The sequence below is a fragment of the Centruroides vittatus genome, unplaced genomic scaffold (assembly GCF_030686945.1).
Source record: "Centruroides vittatus isolate TY-2023 unplaced genomic scaffold, ASM3068694v2 scaffold_1172, whole genome shotgun sequence".
In the NCBI taxonomy this organism is placed as follows: domain Eukaryota; kingdom Metazoa; phylum Arthropoda; class Arachnida; order Scorpiones; family Buthidae; genus Centruroides; species Centruroides vittatus.
Genome location: NW_027122672.1, coordinates 1361171 through 1381347, shown reverse-complemented (window position 1 = coordinate 1381347; position 20177 = coordinate 1361171). Strand labels below are relative to the sequence as shown.

At 26.7% G+C, this 20177-nt stretch overlaps 1 protein-coding gene across 2 annotated transcripts in view; it reads right to left on the bottom strand.

Moving 5' to 3' along the window:
- LOC136986770 (xylosyltransferase oxt-like) overlaps positions 1–19805 on the bottom strand; it is a 39777-nt gene extending 19972 nt beyond the window's left edge. Inside the window, exons 1-4 of one of the 2 annotated variants that reach the window (XM_067284372.1) lie at positions 19442–19805; positions 8864–9362; positions 4435–4731; positions 41–213 (exon numbers count right to left, since the gene is read on the bottom strand). In XM_067284372.1, the coding sequence (XP_067140473.1) occupies positions 41–213; positions 4435–4731; positions 8864–9362; positions 19442–19585 (1113 nt within the window). In that variant the 5' untranslated portion in view covers positions 19586–19805. The remainder of the gene's footprint in view (positions 1–40; positions 214–4434; positions 4732–8863; positions 9363–19441) is intronic. The other variant, XM_067284373.1, reaches the window with a different exon arrangement.
- Positions 19806–20177: the final 372 nt, after the last annotated feature.

The following is a 20177-nucleotide window of genomic DNA, read 5'->3' as shown; positions in this document are numbered from 1 at the left end:
ATAGTGATTTAATTTAATTGTCTAATAATATATAACTTACAGAATCAACATGAATGTAAAAATAATGTCTTTCATGATAAAGAACCCGAATTAGACGACGAACCTGACGGACGGCACGGCCATTAATAGTCAAAAGAAATACTATTCTAACTGTATCTGTTTCAGCCATAGCTTTTATACTATTAATGGATTTTGGCTCATGTTTTATAGGTTCTAAATAAAAATAAAAATTAAGTCAGTTTTGCAAATTTTTATGTAAAAAATTATTTATTACAATATAACACCATTCAAGTATTAAAATATTTTTACAAAGTTATTTTTTAATATATGTTTAAATTTTCAGAAGAATGTAGAAATTATTGATGTTAAAGCAAACATTTATTAATAAAAAATAATTAAAGACTTGAAAGCCAAGTGGAAAAAAATAACAATAAAAACTAAAGCAACTGTTATGAAATGATCTATACACTGATCTTAACAAGAATCTACATGCCTATCATGATAAATACAGCTAGGCTCATGTATCCTTTAATAATATAAACTGATCATTAGGCTCAGTTTAGATTGTTTCACAACAATTACTATAGTTTTGGTTTCTTTTGGTGCTTAGACTCTTTGGACTTTAAAATCTCCAATTATGAATTGTCTAATAAATTATATTTTTATACTTATTGTAACAGTAAGAAGAAATCTATTCACTTTAATGTATATTCGATGCCATAATCAGTAATAAAATTTTTGAATTTGATTTCATATTGCTTGCAATTTATTATTTTAGGTATAATAGCAAGCAATGTAAAATTAAATTCAAAAATTATTTTCAACTAGAAATTCCCCTTCAAGCATAACAGATTACTTTTTATGAGGAAGTAGAGATTCAAGAAATTCAAGAAGAGTTGCTAATATTTCTGCAAATTTAGTTTATACTATCTGGTTGTGATGCTGTTTCTGCAGCACTTGACAAAGCCATTCTTACTCAATGTTGCTCAAGTCAGACTTCATTGCCTTCAGTTGTTCTTACTCTCTCAGATCTAGAGTTTACCTGACCAATTTTAATTTTATGCTTTCCCCTACGCATTTTTTTTTTTTTTGGACAAAACAGCAAGTCTTTTTATTCCATGTTGATAAAACAAAAGATGAATTGTGTGTTTGTTAGTTAGATGAGCTATAATACTTTCTAAATAACAGGGTCATTATATTGTTATTTCCGACTGGATAATAGATCATCATGTGATCACTATAAAAAGATATTTTTTAAAAAATTTGCTATAGAAGTGACATGATGCAACTATCTTTTTCTACAGTTTAAATTTAATGAAGTAAGTTTAAAATATGCCATTTATCAAAATATTTTAAAATGCAACTTAAAGGAAATTCAGTTATCAAGCATGAACTAAATGAAGTCAGTGATGTCACTGCAACTTAAGTGCAATCACTGATCTAAAATCAATAGAATGTTTATTCTGTAGCTAATATTTTTGCAAAATAAGTAGCCTATACCTTCTGTCAGAACATAAAATGAATGTAACCAAAATTTCATCTGAATTTGACAAAAATTGCAGGAGTTATAAGGAATTTACCCACACACAGATAATGGCTTTTATATTATTAGTATACATTGTTAAAGTCATAGCATATAATGGAACATATAAAAAGATATTAAATAAACATTATGTTAAGAACGTTCACACACATATATAAAAATTAATTTTCTATTCATTTGTATAGCATGCACAGAAACATACAAATAAAATCTTTTGTGTTTGTTTCATACCAACTAATACAATTAATTCCTGTAATTGTAAAAGCCTTACCGTCCTTAAATTCTAATATTATTGTTAATTGTCTACTTGGACTTTACATATTAATAGGACAATATAAAGTCCTATTAATAAGTAAAGTCAAAGTAGACAATTAACAATAAAACAATTAATTCCTGTTTACTTACTACAAAGCTAAGATAAATCATTTATTCACAGAAAGCATGAAAATTTATAATTAATTTTAACCTAACAAAATTGACAAATTTATATAATCTAAGATAAACAGAATTAGTTAACTGCCAGTACTTTAATAATCTGTCTTTTTTAAACTTGGAATGGGAGAAAAACATAAATATTTTCAACAGATAGATGTTGATGGGTGCAGTTGATCTTTGCCAATAGTGGTTTTTTGAAATGCAATCACTTAGAAGAAAGTGCCATGTAATGCTTTGTTCTATCCTTTCTACTCTTACCTGTGAAGATAAATTTTTTCACACTTGAAGATTTAGATTTATCGGTTAGACATTCTGAATGACAATAACAGATTTTTTTACTCTTTCTAGAAAGTGAATTTAATACTCTGAGATAATGCTAGATGATTTGAAGGATGTTAGTTCTATCACTTCAATTAATGAAAAACTTGAAAAGATAATGGTCTGATTGGAGAATTTAAAAAAGTCATATATGGAAATTCTGAATAAGGCTGCGGTTTTTAGAAAATGAGTTTAATCAAAGTCTATCTTATAGCTCATGAGATGAATAACAAATTAGTAGCTAATGATTACTATATAGATAATGTATGAAATGAATCAAGGAGAAACAATTTGGCCATTCATGATGTTCAGAAAGAGGGAGAGGTTGTATTAAAGAAGTTAACTTCCTTGTTCTCTTCTATCAATATGTTCAGTAAAGAAGTCCTCAACACACAGGAAGTATTCCACATTTATGACAATGGATAGAAAGGATCACTAATAATTGTTACTTTTTTCTCATTCCAAGTTAAGATTCAGGTATTAAAAATCTTTCTTGACAAGAGGATATGTATATTTATGAATATGTATGTTTTAAACCATGATTATGATAGCTGAAGCTTATGCAAATAGCAACAGAAAAATGAAAAAGATGAGAGTATTATTTCATACTGATGTATTAATTATTAATTTTATAAAATACTCCTATAGTGAGAATTTGGATAAACTTATTGCTATGGGCAGTTTTTTATTAAGCAGAATAAACTAGAAGTAATTAAATTACTGATCAAGCAAAAAATTAAAATTTGAAGCATTGTCACAATGTAGTTGTTTAGTCAAAATTACAAATGTTTCCTTTATATCTCTGAGATATAAAGGAAACATTTGTAATTTTGACTTTTTGAAATTTTTAATAACAATTTAATAATTAGTTTAACTGAAACTTCGCTTTCAATCAGTCAAGTTTCAGTTAAATATAATTTATACAACTGGCTTTCATTAAATTATTAAAACTAAAATGAACTGTACAAAGTTATTTGATCAGATTAGAACTGTGCTTGCATCACATTTCCTTTTCCACTATTTTACAAATCTTTCAAATTTTGGAGAAGAATTAAACTTAATACTGACAATTTTTTGTTAGATCAATCTCTCATACATTTAAAGGAGATACATCTTAAGTCAAAGAAGCCAAACAAATACATTTGCAATTGGTTGAGTCAGTTATGCAGATTATGTAACAATCTGGGTTTTTCCTTTCTTCATGCTATCCATGATATTACTCTTATTGAATTACACTTTACTAAATTAAAGGATAGAAATTTGCATTAAAAGTATTATGAAGACGCAGGATGTGTTAGTGGGAGAAATTTAGGTTTGGCTATTTCAGCTAGCCTAACGGACCATATCTCTTGCCAAATATTCCATTAACTATGAAATTTCTGATTTGTCAAGTTAGATTGAACTGTTATAAATTGATAATTAAAGTTAAATGTTTCAAGTTTAAAAATCATACAAACTATGTATTGTGCAAAGAAAGAAGTTATTGCCAGACTGTCATATTAATAAGCTAAATTCTGGTATAACAACAAATAAAACTAAAATGTATAAATAGTTAAATTTTGTACTTGCCTTTGTTTAGTTATGTTTATTATATTGTACCTCTAATCAAAGAATTTTCTCGAGATTAATAAAGAATGATGATGATGGTAAACAAATGTTAAAACTTTCAAATTGATGAAAAAGCAATTTTAAATAGAAATAGCAAGTTGAAAGTTCTAACATTTCTATTGTTAAACAAGATTTTCTTCTTATATTATGATGTCTCTTCAATTGATTATGCAGTTTACAATAAATAAAAAACACTTATTTTAAGAAGTAATATTTCCAAAATAAATTAATTTCATGGTAAAAATGATTAAAAGTTATTTTCTAACCAAACAACTTAAAATTATGATAAATCAAAAGTATTCTAAAAATATTTTTGATTTATCATAATTTAATATAAAATTTAATAAATAAAAATAAAATTCTTGGATTAGACAGCATTTTCTGTTTTAATGAAAAATTGACAACTAAGGGAAAAAATAAAATAAACAAATAAATTAAAATTTATTATAATCTAAAAATTTCTAAATAATTATCAATTAAAAAAATAATAATAAACAAAAATTAAATAATTAAAAAATAAAAGTGCTCACTTGGAAGACCAGTTCTATAAATATTCATAGTTAAATATCCCCCACAACGCATTTGTGGCTCCTTAGGGCAAGCCATATTGCATTTGTTGGCATGAGTTTTAAATTCTTTAGAAGGAACATTATTACCACAAAAACATTCAACACTGTACTGTACACCAGCAAATTGAAAACCAAACCGAAGACATTTATCAATACACAATGCAGGAGTATTATTATTTAACTTAAAAACATAACCAGACAATAAACGTTTCTTCACTCGATCAACATAGCAACCCAAATATTCACCCTGTTTTCCACCTAATGCAACAAAACAAATAGAAAAAAAAGAAAAATATTTAAAATAATTAAAAATAAAACATAAAACATTTAAAAAATAACAAATTTATCATATAAATTTTTTTTAAAATTAACTCTTAAAAATATTGAGTAATGTACAAAACAATTACGGAACAAGGAATAAACAAATTTAATCATATTTAATCATAATCAATACAAAAACTTTTTTCCTGATATTATATAAATATAAATGTGTATTTATAATCTTGTGTGCACTATATCATCTTTTTCTAACTAATTAGAGATTAAAAATGCATTATTATATTCAAAATAAGGCATTTTTACATAACTATGGCCTTAAATTGCATTTAATTAAGAATAAAAATATTCCAAAAAATAAACACTAAAATTTCCAAATACAGAAAAATCTTAATTATTCAAAATAATGTAGACCAGGGATGTCCAAAATTGAGTCATTATTATGCGATGCAGAATTATGCGGCCCACTGCACCCTAAAGTGTTTAGGCACATTTTCATTTATTTTGGTAAAGTATGTCGTAAAAATTATTTTTGTTTCACTGGATACACTTTGATATCGTAATGACGTAATTGGTGCTAGAAAACTGTACTACCCCACATGCATAACATACTGTTGTGAACAATTCTTTTTGTGCCTGAAAAACATCAAAACTGCTGGAAAGATACCCATTTAACTAACATTCTTAGAATTAAGACTAGTACCATAAAAGCAAATTTTGACATTATTATAAAGGGAAGGCAATGTGAAAAATTGCATTGATTTTATTTTTATTTTGTGTGAGTATAATTTCTTTTTTTTTTTTTTACTGTCAATAGAGAGGTTGAGGCCGAAGTTTAAACGTGAAAACGTGTACGTCGGACGTTTAGTGCCACTTTCCTGTAAGCCTAGAAGTTTGACAATGGCGTTTGGAAAGTCAGTGGAATCATGCTCGACATTCCAAACGCCATTGTCAAACTTCTAGGATTACCGGAAAGCGGCGCTGAATGTCTGACCTACACGTTTTAGTGTTTAAAACTTTGGCCTCAACCTCGCTAATAATACAATAGTTTTTGTAATTATTTATTTATATTTGTTATTAAAATTTGATACTTCATATTTTGAACTTTTTAAAGCATATATTAATATAAAGTACCTTTCTGGCTGCTGAACGTACCTAAATTTCTAATTTGGCCCATTAAGAAAAAAGGTTGGACAACCCTGATGTAGACTGTAGAAGGTATCTTAGATCAGGAGTCTCCAACCTTTTTTTTTTTTGAGATAGGCCCATGTGAGCTGTAGAAGACAAGGGTGGGGTCAGGTCAAAATATATAATCAAAAATTAAGATTTTTTATTTCTAAATAACCAAGGCTCTATATTAATTAATGAGAAATTTTCAACTGCTTTTTCAAAATAATCTCTTTTAGATTTTTATTGGATAGTGATTTTTGATATTTTGGCAATGTATTTCATTTTAAAAAGTTTGTTTGAATATTGTAAAGGTAAAATTTATTAATGATTAATAAATGTATTATAGCATGTGCTGTATTGCTTACTGTAAAATATTTTTGGTTTATGCTTATCATGACCGACAAATGCAAACTTACAAATTGCATATTTATTGTAGAAAGGTTGAAGGCGAGTAAAATATCATCCTCTGAACTCTCCACTTTCATCTTATTCATTTTGAAAGTGGAGAGTTTGATACAGATGCATGATAACTATCTTGCTGTTAAATGCTATTTATATTTAACACTATGCTGCTGTGGAATTTTCTTAAAATATAATAAGAAAGAAATTTACTTTCTGGAGTGACACTTCCTTTCAAGTATTTCTTTATAACATGCAATTCTATTTGACACTACTCTTAACTACAGAACTTCATTCAAAATTTTCAATCAGTTCAAAACCTGCCAATTCCTTTTCGATAAAGCTAACATATTCAAATTTTTTTTGTTAACATTTCACTGATGCAAAGTGAACCTTCATCAGAAACAGACTCCATTTCAAAAAGCATTCTTCTTTGATCTTCAACCATAGGAAAATGTTCATTTGTCAAAGACTGATCACGAGAAGCAAATAATTCTACAACAAGTAATGACAAAGTGACTTTTTATATGTTTCCAGTAGTGACAATAATTTTATGTTATAATTCTGTAACATCTTCATGCACCACTTCCAGTTCCAATTTTCCTAGCCATCAAAACAATGTCCGCATTCATAAAAAGCTGAAAGCACTGCTGCTGAAAAACTGCTTTAAGAACAAAGCAAGCACCCAAAATAATAAAATGAATATAAACATCACATTAGCAAAATGCAGTAAAGCAGAGTACACTTGTAATAGAATAAACCAAAAAAAAAAAAAAAAAGCCATATCAGATATCTTTGAAATCTATTCTCAATCAAATGAACAATAATCATTAAGATGATTGTAGTGATAAGCATAGTTTTTATTATAATTTGAACAACATGCAAAAAAACAAAACAAAACAACATTAAAAAAGCTCCAACTAATTCAGAGGAAAGCTTAAAAATCTTGTGTAAATGTAATTTTTATTCCTCTAGTGTAAAAGAAACAAAGACTGCTTTTAATTTTTTGTATTTTTACAGAAATATTTATGCTTTGAATAACTTTGTAACTTACAGCAGAAGGCAATTATAATAATAACTACACATTTAAATTACCTTTAAATTCCAACAAGAAACTTTAACAATAAACTAACGCTTTTGGCAGTTTCAAACAGTCATCCTCAGGTTTACAAAACACTCAAATTTTCAAACAACATTAAGGTTTTTGAATGTGTAAATTAAATTTTATGGAAAATAATTAATTAGTTAATTCAAGGAATACTAATTTAATTCAAGGAATGTTAAATTTACTTCACTTATTACATATATATTAGAAAACACAGAATATTAGAAAAGATAATAACTCAAAATAGAATATACAATCAATAATCAACATTAACATATTAAAGAATTTCACTGTTTAAAGTTGTGTTTATTAGTTTTATCAACAATCAATGTTAGAGAGAATAAAAATTGTTGTAATTTGATCACAGTAAAAGGAAGAAAGAATTAGTTCTAACAAGCAATTGTAATAATTCATTTTTTGTATTCAAAAACACAGTAAATAAGTGAAAATGAATTAAGTATTTACTTTGTAAAATAAATTTTTACTTTTATTTTAAATTTATTAATTCTCAGGTTTAAAATGGCTAAGGTCATTGTCTTTACAGATGATTATTATTATTAGTAAAGGGGTACAGCCTACTTAAGAGTGTAGGTTGAAGAAAGGAAGAGAGTGAAGGGATAAGAAATAGGATAGTATTGATGCTTTTAATAAAGTAAGAGAAATATTTGATTGTTAATAATGATCATTACTTTTTAATTGACAAAATATGTTTATTAATTAAACAAGTATAAAATAATCAAAATACTTTTTAAAAGCAATTGTAAAATTTCATTATTAAACTTACTTTAAATTAGTAATAATTGCTGCAGAGTCTATAATGGTCTAAAAGTTTGATTTAACTTCTTGGTTAAAGAAGTCTTACAGTTAAAATATGAAAGGTTTTCCAAGTGTCTTCTGTCAGCTTTACATCTTTTTAAATCAAATAAATGTAAAAAGCTGAAGTAAGTTAATCAAACTTTTAATGCTGGAAATCTGCCAAACATTTATACTATGTAGGCAGTGATGGCATTTAAAAAATATAATTCTCTTAGAATTTGTTTTCTTTTTTCTCTCTCTCTTCTAGAGTATTTCATTATGTGCTGTATCAACAAAGCCTTCTTTAACCAAGAAATTAGTTCAAAATTTAAATTAATACAGAGAAGTCAAAAGATAATTCAATTTCTTAAAAATAATCAACAATAAAATTAAAACATTTTCCTATTTATCTGTTATTTAGGACAAACCTTCTATTAAAATTAAATAGGTATAATTAATAACAAATTTATTTATTTTTAATATATTCAATTAGTCCTGGTTTAATATTTTAGCATATTAAGTAGTAATAAATCATTATATTGTTTATATAGATGTAACAACTACATAATTAGAGATTGTTATTACAAGTACTTATTTATGTTGATAATTAATTATATTTTAAAAATCTGTTTAATTTAATCTTACCTTCTATTGGACAATATCTAGGTAATCGCTTTGGATACAAATTTCCTTGTTGAATAAGGCACGTAATATTGACTAGTTCTTGTTTACAAGCCTGAGTAGTAGCTCGATGTATAGCTGATATAGTTTCTTTGTTTGTTATTTCACACCATGGCTTGAAATCTAATTCGTCTTGATTCAATTTTAATATTTCTTCACTTTTATTACTATTCGTAGTACTATTATTACTGTTTGAAGTTTTATCATTTACTACCAATCCAGGCACTTTCAAAGATTTATTTTTTATATATTGTAGATCTTTCGCAGCAGGTATAGCAGGATCGGCAACTCCTTTCTGTTTTTCTGCATCTTTAGGTGGAATATTTCGGCTACTGCTATCTTTCATAAGACGATCCCATGCATTACTCAGTGTATCTTCATCATCTGTTAAATAATCATCTAGGAATCTATTTACCAATGGGTCTAAATAGGAAATTTGTTTTCTTTGAAATTGATGATTCGGCTATTAAAAAAAATTGATAAATTAATCAACTTGTATTTATTTATGAATTATATTTAACTATAATTGATTCTTATTTATTAAATATTTTTTTAAAAAAGATAAATACACAGTCAACACCAAGAATTATATAACTAATAAAAGAAACAGTCTTTCAGAATTATGTATTTGCCAACTGTTCATGAAATGATTACCATACATAATGCTAAAAGACAGTGTTTCTTCTATTAGTTAATTTTCTATTATATACTGGAGTTTCAGTACAATATTATTTTCAAATATTCTTCAATATTTTATTTTCAGCATTTCAAATTATTCAGAAAATATATTTTATGTTAAGAAAAAAAAATTTACTTTTTAATTTTTATATATGAATAATAATGAAAGAAATATAAAAGTTATTTCTATTTGAAAAGTTATAACATTTCAAAAATATAATAAGCATTAAAGATAAAAATAACATTAAAAAATAAATATTTACTTTTATATACAAAAAAAATACAAAGAACAATTAATGTGCGATTTAATTTTGAAATTTTGAAAATATATAATGCTTAATAACAAATATCTTACATGCAAGTGTTGGAGTTTAGCTTATCAGTATATAAAATTCATTAATAAGCAATATCTACTAAATTTATAAAAATTAACTGATCAATGGACAAACTTAAAAACAGTTCATTCAGGATCAAAATATTAAAAGTACAAAGCTAACACATTAGCAAGGTTGAGGCCGAAGTTTTTAAAACGCAAAAACGTGTGTCGGACATTCAGTGCTGCTTTTCTGTAAGCCTAGAAGTTTGACAATGGTGTTTGGAAAGTCCAGTGGAATTAATGCTCGACATTTCAAATGCCATTGTCAAACTTTTAGGCTTACAGGAAAGCAGCACCGAACGTCCGACACACGTTTTTGTGTTTAAAACTTTGGCCTCAACCTCGCTATTGTTTTTTCTTGTGTGTTAATTAAATTTGTGTTATGTACATGTTTAATGTCATTCAATTATTACATTAGAGAAAGTATCTGAAAAAAATTATCAAAATTTTTTAATTAGTAAAATAATCTTAATAATGTTAATTATAATACTAATTAGGAAAAAAATGCTAATATGCTTATAGAATATTTAAAACTGACAAACTTTTTATCTTCAGAGTTATAGATCAAAATCTGAATCATTTTTGTTAATAGTAAATATTTGTTAAGTGTAAAATTATGCTGTAAGAGAGTCAATAAGAATGTTTGAACAAAAAGAAAACATTAATTAAAAATACAGCTGCTTCAATTACATATTTATATTATAAAGCATTTAGTACTGTAAAAATTTTAGAATACTCCATTACAATAAAACCCAACAAAAAAAAAGTACTTTAATAGTATTAAACAATAAAAAAAAACAAAATTTCGAAATTTAATTTTATCATTTCTTAATTCATTGTTAAGAAATTTTGAAAAGTATTTCCTTCAATTCATTTTTGATTAATTGTTGTCAAACGTGCTTTTTGTTGTCTTCTTGACACAGCTGCATCCATTGCTGAACATGCTTTTCATCAATGTGTGGAAGATATCTTGGTTGCAATTGCAATAAGATACATGCATGTGTGAAAGAGAGTGTAGCAAGACATTTTGTATGAAGATCAACACGTGTATACCATCTAACAAAATGAATTTGTTTTGAAATTAAAACATTTTGTTTAACAATGTTTTGACTTACAAATTTGCATTACATCATTTTACCTTTAGAAAAATGTTTTGAATAAAGACATGTTTTTCTGCATCAGTGTGCATCCAGCCTTGTGGTAAATTTTTTTGAAATTTGACATTGCTTTACCATTCTTCATCTGCTTTATAACAGGAAGCAATTACTCTTGTTTTTTTTTATAGTGTTTAATGCTATTAATTAAAGTACTTTTTTTTGTGGGGTTTTATTGTAATGGAGTATTTTAAAATTTTTACAGTACTAAATGCTTTATAATATAAATATTTAACTGAAGCAGCTGTATTTTTAATTAATGTTTACTTTTTGTTCAAACAAATTCTTATTGACGCTCTTACAGCATAATTTTATACTTAACAAATATTTACTATTAACGAAAATGATTCAGATTTTGATCTATAACTTTGAATATTTAAATCAAAGTTATAGATCGTCAGTTTTAAATACTCTATAAGCACATTAGCATTTCTTTCCTAATTAGTATTATAATTAACATTATTAAGATTATTTTGATAATTTTTTTCAGATACTTTCTGTAATGTAATAATTAAATGACTCAAACCTGCAATGTCCAAGCTTAATTGAGCTTTGATTGTTTTGATTACATTCCAAATTTTATTAAAAATGAACTGATAAAATACAAAAATGTAATGCTAATCTGTGGAAGAGCATTATACCAGAAAAAAAAATTATATTATATTAAGGTATACCTTTTTTACAAATGCTGTATAAACATGTTAAACCCAATAGTTATATATTAAAGCCAAATGATTTCTGGATTATATCAAGCTATATTACTACTAAGTTTTGGAAGGAAGACAAAGACTGCTTAACATAACTGGCAACTTGACTGCACGATAAGTGGACATTGCAGGTTTGAGTCCCAGTTTTGATGAATTCTTTTCTTCCAGAACCTTCTAAATTAACTATTAAAATATTAATTTAATTATAATTAATAGTAGTAGTAATACAACCCAATATAATCAGGCAATCATTGGCTTTAGTATCCATTCCTTTTTATATACAATTTCTTCCCAAAGTTTGTCATTGACATCTTCGTTGTGATGATTTTACAAAGAAAGATCATCTTCCTTCAATTAAAACAATTGATCTTTCTGTATCTATCTCCATATCAACTACACATGCAAATATAACCCACATATGGAAAGACTCTTGTCAGCTATAAATGCATGTGACAAGAAAATGTTTGCCCATTGAGCAAGGATCTGTGTTAGCACATTCAACAACTTTCAGATACTTAAACTTGTGTGATTTTGTCCAATGAGAGACTGCCTCCCTCAGGTAAATGTCTTTAAACAAAACATCTTGTCAGATACTAAAACATTTCACTAAATCAATGCACACTGATCAAACAAAATGTCTAATTCTGATTTATCATATTTTTGCATTTTGTAAAACCAACACACCTTATTACTGAGAAAGTTCATTTATTTTGCTAAACAAACATTTTGTTTCGCAGAATAAATGAACATTTTGTGTTTTGTTTGATCAATGTGCATTGAGGCCTATGTAAGCCATTGAAAGACATTTTTATAAAGACACTGTTGCATTAGTATGTATCCAACCTAAGGAAGACAATTTCTATCATTGAATAGACACTACATAAAAATGGTTTTAATTTACATTATCTTTATACAATAACACATACAACTTCATTAATGCAACAAAGGCCAAGTTATGTTGCACCTGCTGGCAACAGCTGGTAAGGTTTTATTTAACTTAAGCTTAACATACTACATACATTAAAAAAAATTTTTTTCTGGATTATGTTACAAATGAAAATGCATCAATTTTTGTAAAAAATCATTTAATATCTACATAAGCATATGCTAACATATACAGTTCTTCCTACAAGATGCCATTTTTAAAAATACTTTCCTACACAACATATGCATAAAAATTTGTACATTGTGTTCAAGACTACAATAAGTTCCGAGTCATATAATGTCATCAGATCATTCATAATTATAGCAGAAATAATGCCATCTCATTTTAAAATAAATGTACTAAATGGCAAACGAATAACTCAGATAATTACAAGTGAATGAAGAGATCCCTCTACAAATCAACTCAGGTGTAACCTTGAATGAGTTAAAACAATATATATGAAACTAGCCCGTATACCATTATTTTATAAGGAAAATAAACATGAAAAAAAAAATACTTGATTTAAAAAATCTTTAATTGCAGATTTGGTTGTCAATAAAAACATTGTTATGTTGACTTGACAATGTGAAGTTAGAATATTCTATTACTCACAAAAAAGGGGGAAAAATAATGTAGAAATTGACAAAAATGATTCAGAAACATAGTCCTTTCAACAAAAATCAAATTAACATTTTATATTAGTTAACAACAATTCTAAATTATTAATAAAAGAATAAAAAGGCATAAAACTATTTTTTATTCCTTATAAGTTGTAATTTAATTACATTCTATTTCCATCATCATCAAGGTTACTAACATCTTGCTTTACTGAAGTCAATAAAATTAGTATGCATTATAAAAGTTTACTTACTACACCTTGACTCATTCTCAATGAAACAACAGACTGATATTTATTTTATTATTCCTAACTTATTTTATTTGTTTTTTATGAAAAATTATTTAAAATAGTTTAACATTATTTGACTATTATACAAATATATGCATATCATTTCATTGATATCAACTTTAAAAAAAATATTCTAAATAAAATTCAAAATTTGAAACAATTTAAAGATTAAACTTAATTATGTTTAGAAAATATTGAAATCAAAATAAATTATCAGTATTTTAAATACAATAATAATAATTATTATTTTTTAAGGTTAAAAGTGCTAATATAAAAATTACTTTTGCCAATGAAAGCAGAGTTCAATTAAACAATTAACTTCAAAAGTCTTGTTTCTAAAATGTATCAATTAAAATAATAAACACTAAGGTTCTTAACTAAAAACTTGATGTCAGATTATGATAAAGTTTTAAGTTTAAATTTAATCAATAATTCAAAGATTTTAAAACCATTAAGACATTGTAAACAATTTTAATTAAATGTGACAAGGTTTAACATGTTTTAAAAAATCTAGACAACATCTTTAAAAATCATATCAAACTTATTTATTAAATTAGTCAACATTTGAAAGAAAAAAGTTACATTAAATGTTTGAAATATTTTTATGTCATCACTGGTAACACAGAACACAAACTTACTGAATGTATACTTAAATGTAAGGTTAAAGGTTCTCTTTTAATGAATACTTTCATAATTCTAATGTATTTAAAAGCTAGAAATTGAATTTTCAGTTATTAATTTATTTTTTAAAATGTTTTATAAGAATGAAAAACTAACAATAATATCATAGTAATCTAAATTCAAATTTAAAATTTACACAATGCATCTCAATTTATATATTTAAAACTGTTGAACTGATATAGATCTTTTTTGATAAACCTATTAAATGGTCCATACTCAAGGATCAACTTTGGTAACTATCTTTTTTTTGACAGTTAAATTTTGTTTTGAAACAGCTTTTACTAATTCTTCCACTATCTTAATTAGATCAGATTAAATGATTACTATTAATTCATATATTCATTTCAATTAACATTTTTATCGAACATGCACTCTGCTAAAGCTATTAATTTCAGCCTTTGGTCCAAATTTCTGTGTGCTATGCATATATAATTGTGTAAATCTGGGATGGGCAATGTACAGATTGTGTTGTGTGTAATCAAGCCTGTAATTGTTTTCAAAATTCATATAATAAATAGAACATCTTAAACTTGTATCTTGTTTTTATTACTACCAACTATATGAGAATGTGTAAATAGTACAATAAATAGCATAAAACTATGTTTTCTCATTACATGCCATTTCAATAATCCTATAAATCATTGAAAACAAAAACTGGCCTACATATAGACTTTATTGACATTTTATTTGGTCTACCATTTAAAGAAAGTTGTCTACTCCTGGTCTAGACAAATGATGCCCAAACTTTTTGATTGTGGGCCAAATTGCACGCAAGTCATAAGAAGTAGGCCACAAATATTTAAATATTTCATACATACTAAAATTAGGTCTATTTCTATCAATTACAATTGATGTGTCAAATATGTTTGCAGTACAGTTAGATTAATGTGTGCTGCTGACCAGATTTGGCTGAGGTGGACCATAGTTTGGACACCACTTGTCTAGGTCATTCAAAAAAAAAAAAAAATTCTGTTCATTTTTTTTCCTTAACTTATCTCTAATTTAACTCATAAGATTCTTTATCCAAATAAGTTTATCTAAGATTTTGTTGGCTTTTTCTTTATAAACTGCAATTCTTAGTGTTTTTGTTGTTGAAAACACTATTGTTTCTTATGAGGTTTTTGTGTTCTTAAAGGCTACTATTTTACACCAGAGTGGATTATTTTGAAGTGCATACTGAGAAATGGTCAAGTTTTCTTTCTAAGAACTAATATAACAAATCTTCAATTCTTGACTTCAACTTTAACATTTATGAAATCCATTACTCCTTATTGATCTATTTGTAAAAATATAATACCAGTGAGTTATTGTTTATGTCTGATGAACTATTCATAGCAATACTTTTTCTTCTATAGTATTAAGACTGTCCACATGATACTCTTCTAGTATGTCTTCTCTACATATTTCAAAAATCAATAGTTACTAAAATTCTAGAACCAAATCTGACAGTTAACCTGACATTGATAAGTATATCAGAGCTCCTCCTATTTGAATTTAATAGTTTTTTTTAAATGAAAGGCAGGATGAATTAATAGCAAGGTTGAGGCCAAAGTTTTAAATGCGAAAATGTGTACGTCGGAGGTTCAGCGCCGCTTTCCTGTAAGCCTAGAAGTTTGACAATGGCGTTCGGAATGTCGAGCATGATTCCACTGACTTTCCAAACACCCTTGTCAAACTTCTGAGCTTACAGGAAAGCAGCGCTGAACGTCCGACATACACGTTTTTGTGTTTAAAACTTCAGCCTCAACCTTGCTATTATATAGTACAAAAGTGGTTTAAGGTTGACATGCATTTTTTATTTAATGTAAAAGTATGACAGATACAACATCCAAATTATGTGACCTGTTTGAGATATTCCTCATCCTGGAAGGGCTTGAATTCCAATGCTGGAAAAAGTTTTCCCTTGTCATAGCCAACTCCTTCATGGTTTCAATTGTCACAAATTTCCTTCAAGGGCTCTTTAATGGCATAAATTGGAAGCTATCTGAACTTAGAAAAATGGTTGAGGACTTCTCAGCCCACAGCTGTCAAACTTGCTGACATCACGAGCTACATGCAGATTTGTATAAATGCTACATGTTTATTGCCATGTATAAATTGTTTTAATTTTATAAGAATTTGAAACTTGTTTAAAGTGTTGTCTTTTTAGTAGAATTGGAATTCTAGGATATTTGTTAGGATAATGAAATTTTCATTAGTATACAAATTTATCTTCAAAAATATTCAGCTATATTTGAAATATGAAATTTATTTTGTTACACTATTAGATATTTTGAATAGATGATGATGATGTGATCTATATAAAGCTATCTAAAAGCTATATACTTGAAAATATTAAGAATTGAAAACTGAAATAAAGATATAATGTCAAAAATAAAATCACAATATGTCTATTTAGTCATAATATGTGCTTATATCACTAAGCACTATATACATAAAAAAATTTTTTTTCTTCAAATCCAAACAATTCTCATCATTTTTTTATACTATTTTACTGCTTTTCACTAATATTCTTTGGTTTATGTTCTACAAATTATAAAAACCAATTATGAAATTTAATAATTTCAGATTTAAAATACTTAAGTAACACATCATTTCTTGATACATACACAAAATCAATTTTGCATTTTATTTTATCAAAGCATAACTAACTTTAATTACAATTTTTTTCAAACAATGCTTCACATTAATCATGAGCCATCAAGGTTAAAGTTATAATAGCAGATTATTATTTTTGTTATCTTTGACAACTGTAGTAATAAAATGGAAACTTAAGAATAGAAAACAATCTGCCTATATTCATTACATGTTATTCAAGCATTAAAAAGTAAACTCTTTTAAGTTGAAGTGTTCTGTTTATTTAAGAAAACAGTTTCATATTGTAATTCACACTGTTAAGTATGTACAATTTTAAATTTAAAACAAGAAATAAACACATTAAGATTAATTTAAAGAATTATATTCTTAAATATTGCACGTTAAAAAGAGTTTACAACAACTTCCAAAATTTTAATATATGCAATAGAATTGTTTATTTTTATACAATGGAAATGCCTCATATCAATAGATGCTTCCCATATTATCAACATAAAACAAACCGAATAAACATATTTAACCAATACCTAGTTTATAATTTAATATTATTATTATAAAACTGCTAAAAACATGTAAAATACAACAATAAAATTTTATTTAATCATTATAGTTTTACTTTTATACAAAGATATATTAAAAACGTTAATGAGTAAAAATTAGTACTGTGCTATGTATTATAGAATAAAAGATTTTTTACAAAAAAATTTACAATTTTAAGGTCTTAGTGCAAAAGATTCTATAATTATGCTACTGTTTTTTGATGTCTATAAAAACAAGATTATTTTGAAATGTTTAATCTGCAAAAAGGTTAGTGTAGACAAGATAAGTTGTATGTAACAATATAGTAACTGTTAGAAAGTTATAGTGTGGTTGAAAGAAGAAATATTTATAAGTATAGATTTGATGAAAATACATGATTCATTTATAAAAATCTGATACTCGACGTCAAGTTCGATCTATAGTGAAGAATTCAATTGCAGGCAATCTAACAATCTGTTTAATAAAATTTAAATTTTAGATAGAGTCCCAACACCAATTGGGAGACTAGAATAACTCAAAATAGCAATGAACACATCTAACAAACAGCCTTAATTGAGTTAGTCTAAAAGTTTTTGTTTTGCATTAAACCTCACTGGAATCAATTAAGGATCTTTGGTAGATGTTTATTGCTGTAAATCTTAGATAATTCTCTATGACTTTTGATAAAAGAAAAAAAGCAGCAGACAACTATTGCAGGATTAAAAAAATAATTTAGATGTATAAAAGAGTTCAATAATTTTTTATACTTAAATTTTCTAATACATCAAAGCTAGTTTTTTTATACAAATGATTCTATTACTGCAGTCTAATAACTTTAAAACACACATATATATTAAGAAAGCTAATAACATGACATCTTAGAAAATATAAATTGTATTACTCAATTTTTTTTAAATTCCCACTTAAACTAGTGGGATTTCCCACTTCCTATCTCAACAAATCGTCACCAGCCGAAGTTAAACATAACATTTCCTATTTGATTTAATAAACAAAAAATTATCAAATAAAATTAAAATATTTTCAGTACAAATAGTTATTTCTTCAGCACAATCATTATTTACGTTAGAAAACAATAATGTTTCTAATAATCAAAAGTTTGAAAAAAAAAAAAAAAAAACAGCAATACTTTGGGTTTATTTACTCGATATTGATTTTGCAAATGTTACATATAATTGTTATAACTTAACCAACAAAATGTTTGAAAAAATTCTGTAATTTTTAAAAATATCTCCACATTTCAATAAATTCATTGATTTCTTATCTTTAATTAAAGTATAGAAGACACACAAACACCGCACGTAAGTATACGTCGAATGTAAACTATCAAATCATTGCAAGATAGATAAAGCTCAATAAACATTTAAATTAAGTTTAAATTAAATAGCCAATGAATACAGCCATAATAAATTTAAAGGCTCATTAGACTTTTTTTGTTCCTATCAGTATGCTCTACAGCTCTGTTAAAGTCCCAACCGCGTCATTCGGACCTAGAATTGTACCTAATTGATACTTAATTTTATGTCACGGGATAGAAGCATTATTTAATAAAATATTTAAATTTAAACTAAAAAATTGCTTATAATCTTATATTCACAAAAAAAAAAAAAAAAAAAAAAAAAAATTCTATATTTAAATAAAATCAAGCATCACTTTTATAATGAGAAGAGGCAAAATTACATGCAACACAAACACATAAACCTATCAACAAGAGGAAAAAAAAGTTTTAAGTAACCTTTCACACAGGTTACATAAGAAGGGATTAAATTGCAGAATAATTTTTGAATCGACTCCATTAACTCTTGCAGAACTTTTTGATTCGTTTATATAAACGATAATTCTCCTAATTAAAAACGTTTATAACCGATATATTTTACTAAAACTTAACCTTGAAGAGATTTAACTCCGGTCTAATCAATATTAAGTGACTAATCGTACGCTGTCACTGGCAACGAAAGACGTTTATCAATCTGTCAACTTACTTTGCTCTTTTTCCATGTGATATCCGCTTCGGAAGAATATATACTATAAAAACTATAGGCGAGGAAGCCCTGGAGTACGAGAATGACGATGGCAATGATGAAGAAAGGGCGATATCTTCTAAGCCAGCGAACGTCGGTCGCCATAACTCCATTCCATCCACTCTCACCTCGAATGGCAATTGAGCATTTCCATAAACGTTAAGCTATCTATCATGATTTTACTAACGACAACTTCCGTCATTACGGAAGTATACAAAAAACGATCGCACAACTGTAATCTCGTTTGAAATTCCGGTTGGCTAACTTCCACTCTATGGCTTCTCCGGTATCCGATTCTAACGTTTGTGCTAATCGTCTGGTTACGGCTTCGGATTGCCAACTAACTTATGTCGTGATTTTTTTTATCGAATATTGAGAATGTAGAAAATATTTTTTCGTATTATTCATTAAAATAACTACTGTGTAATTATATAACTAAAATATTATTTCTGGATTTTTATTTTTCTTAAATTTATTATTGCGAAAAATATTTGATTGATACGTTAAAGTGAACGGCCGGCGGCCGGATGGCCGAGCGGTCAAGGTGGCAGCCTACCGCTCTGGGGGACCCGGGATCGAATCCGAACGGGTCGTATTATCCCCAGGAATTTTTCGGGGGGTGGTCCGTTCGGATATGTCGGGCCCCGTCCCTCACCACCCGGCAGCCCCATTATGGACCTGGCAGCATCCATAATGA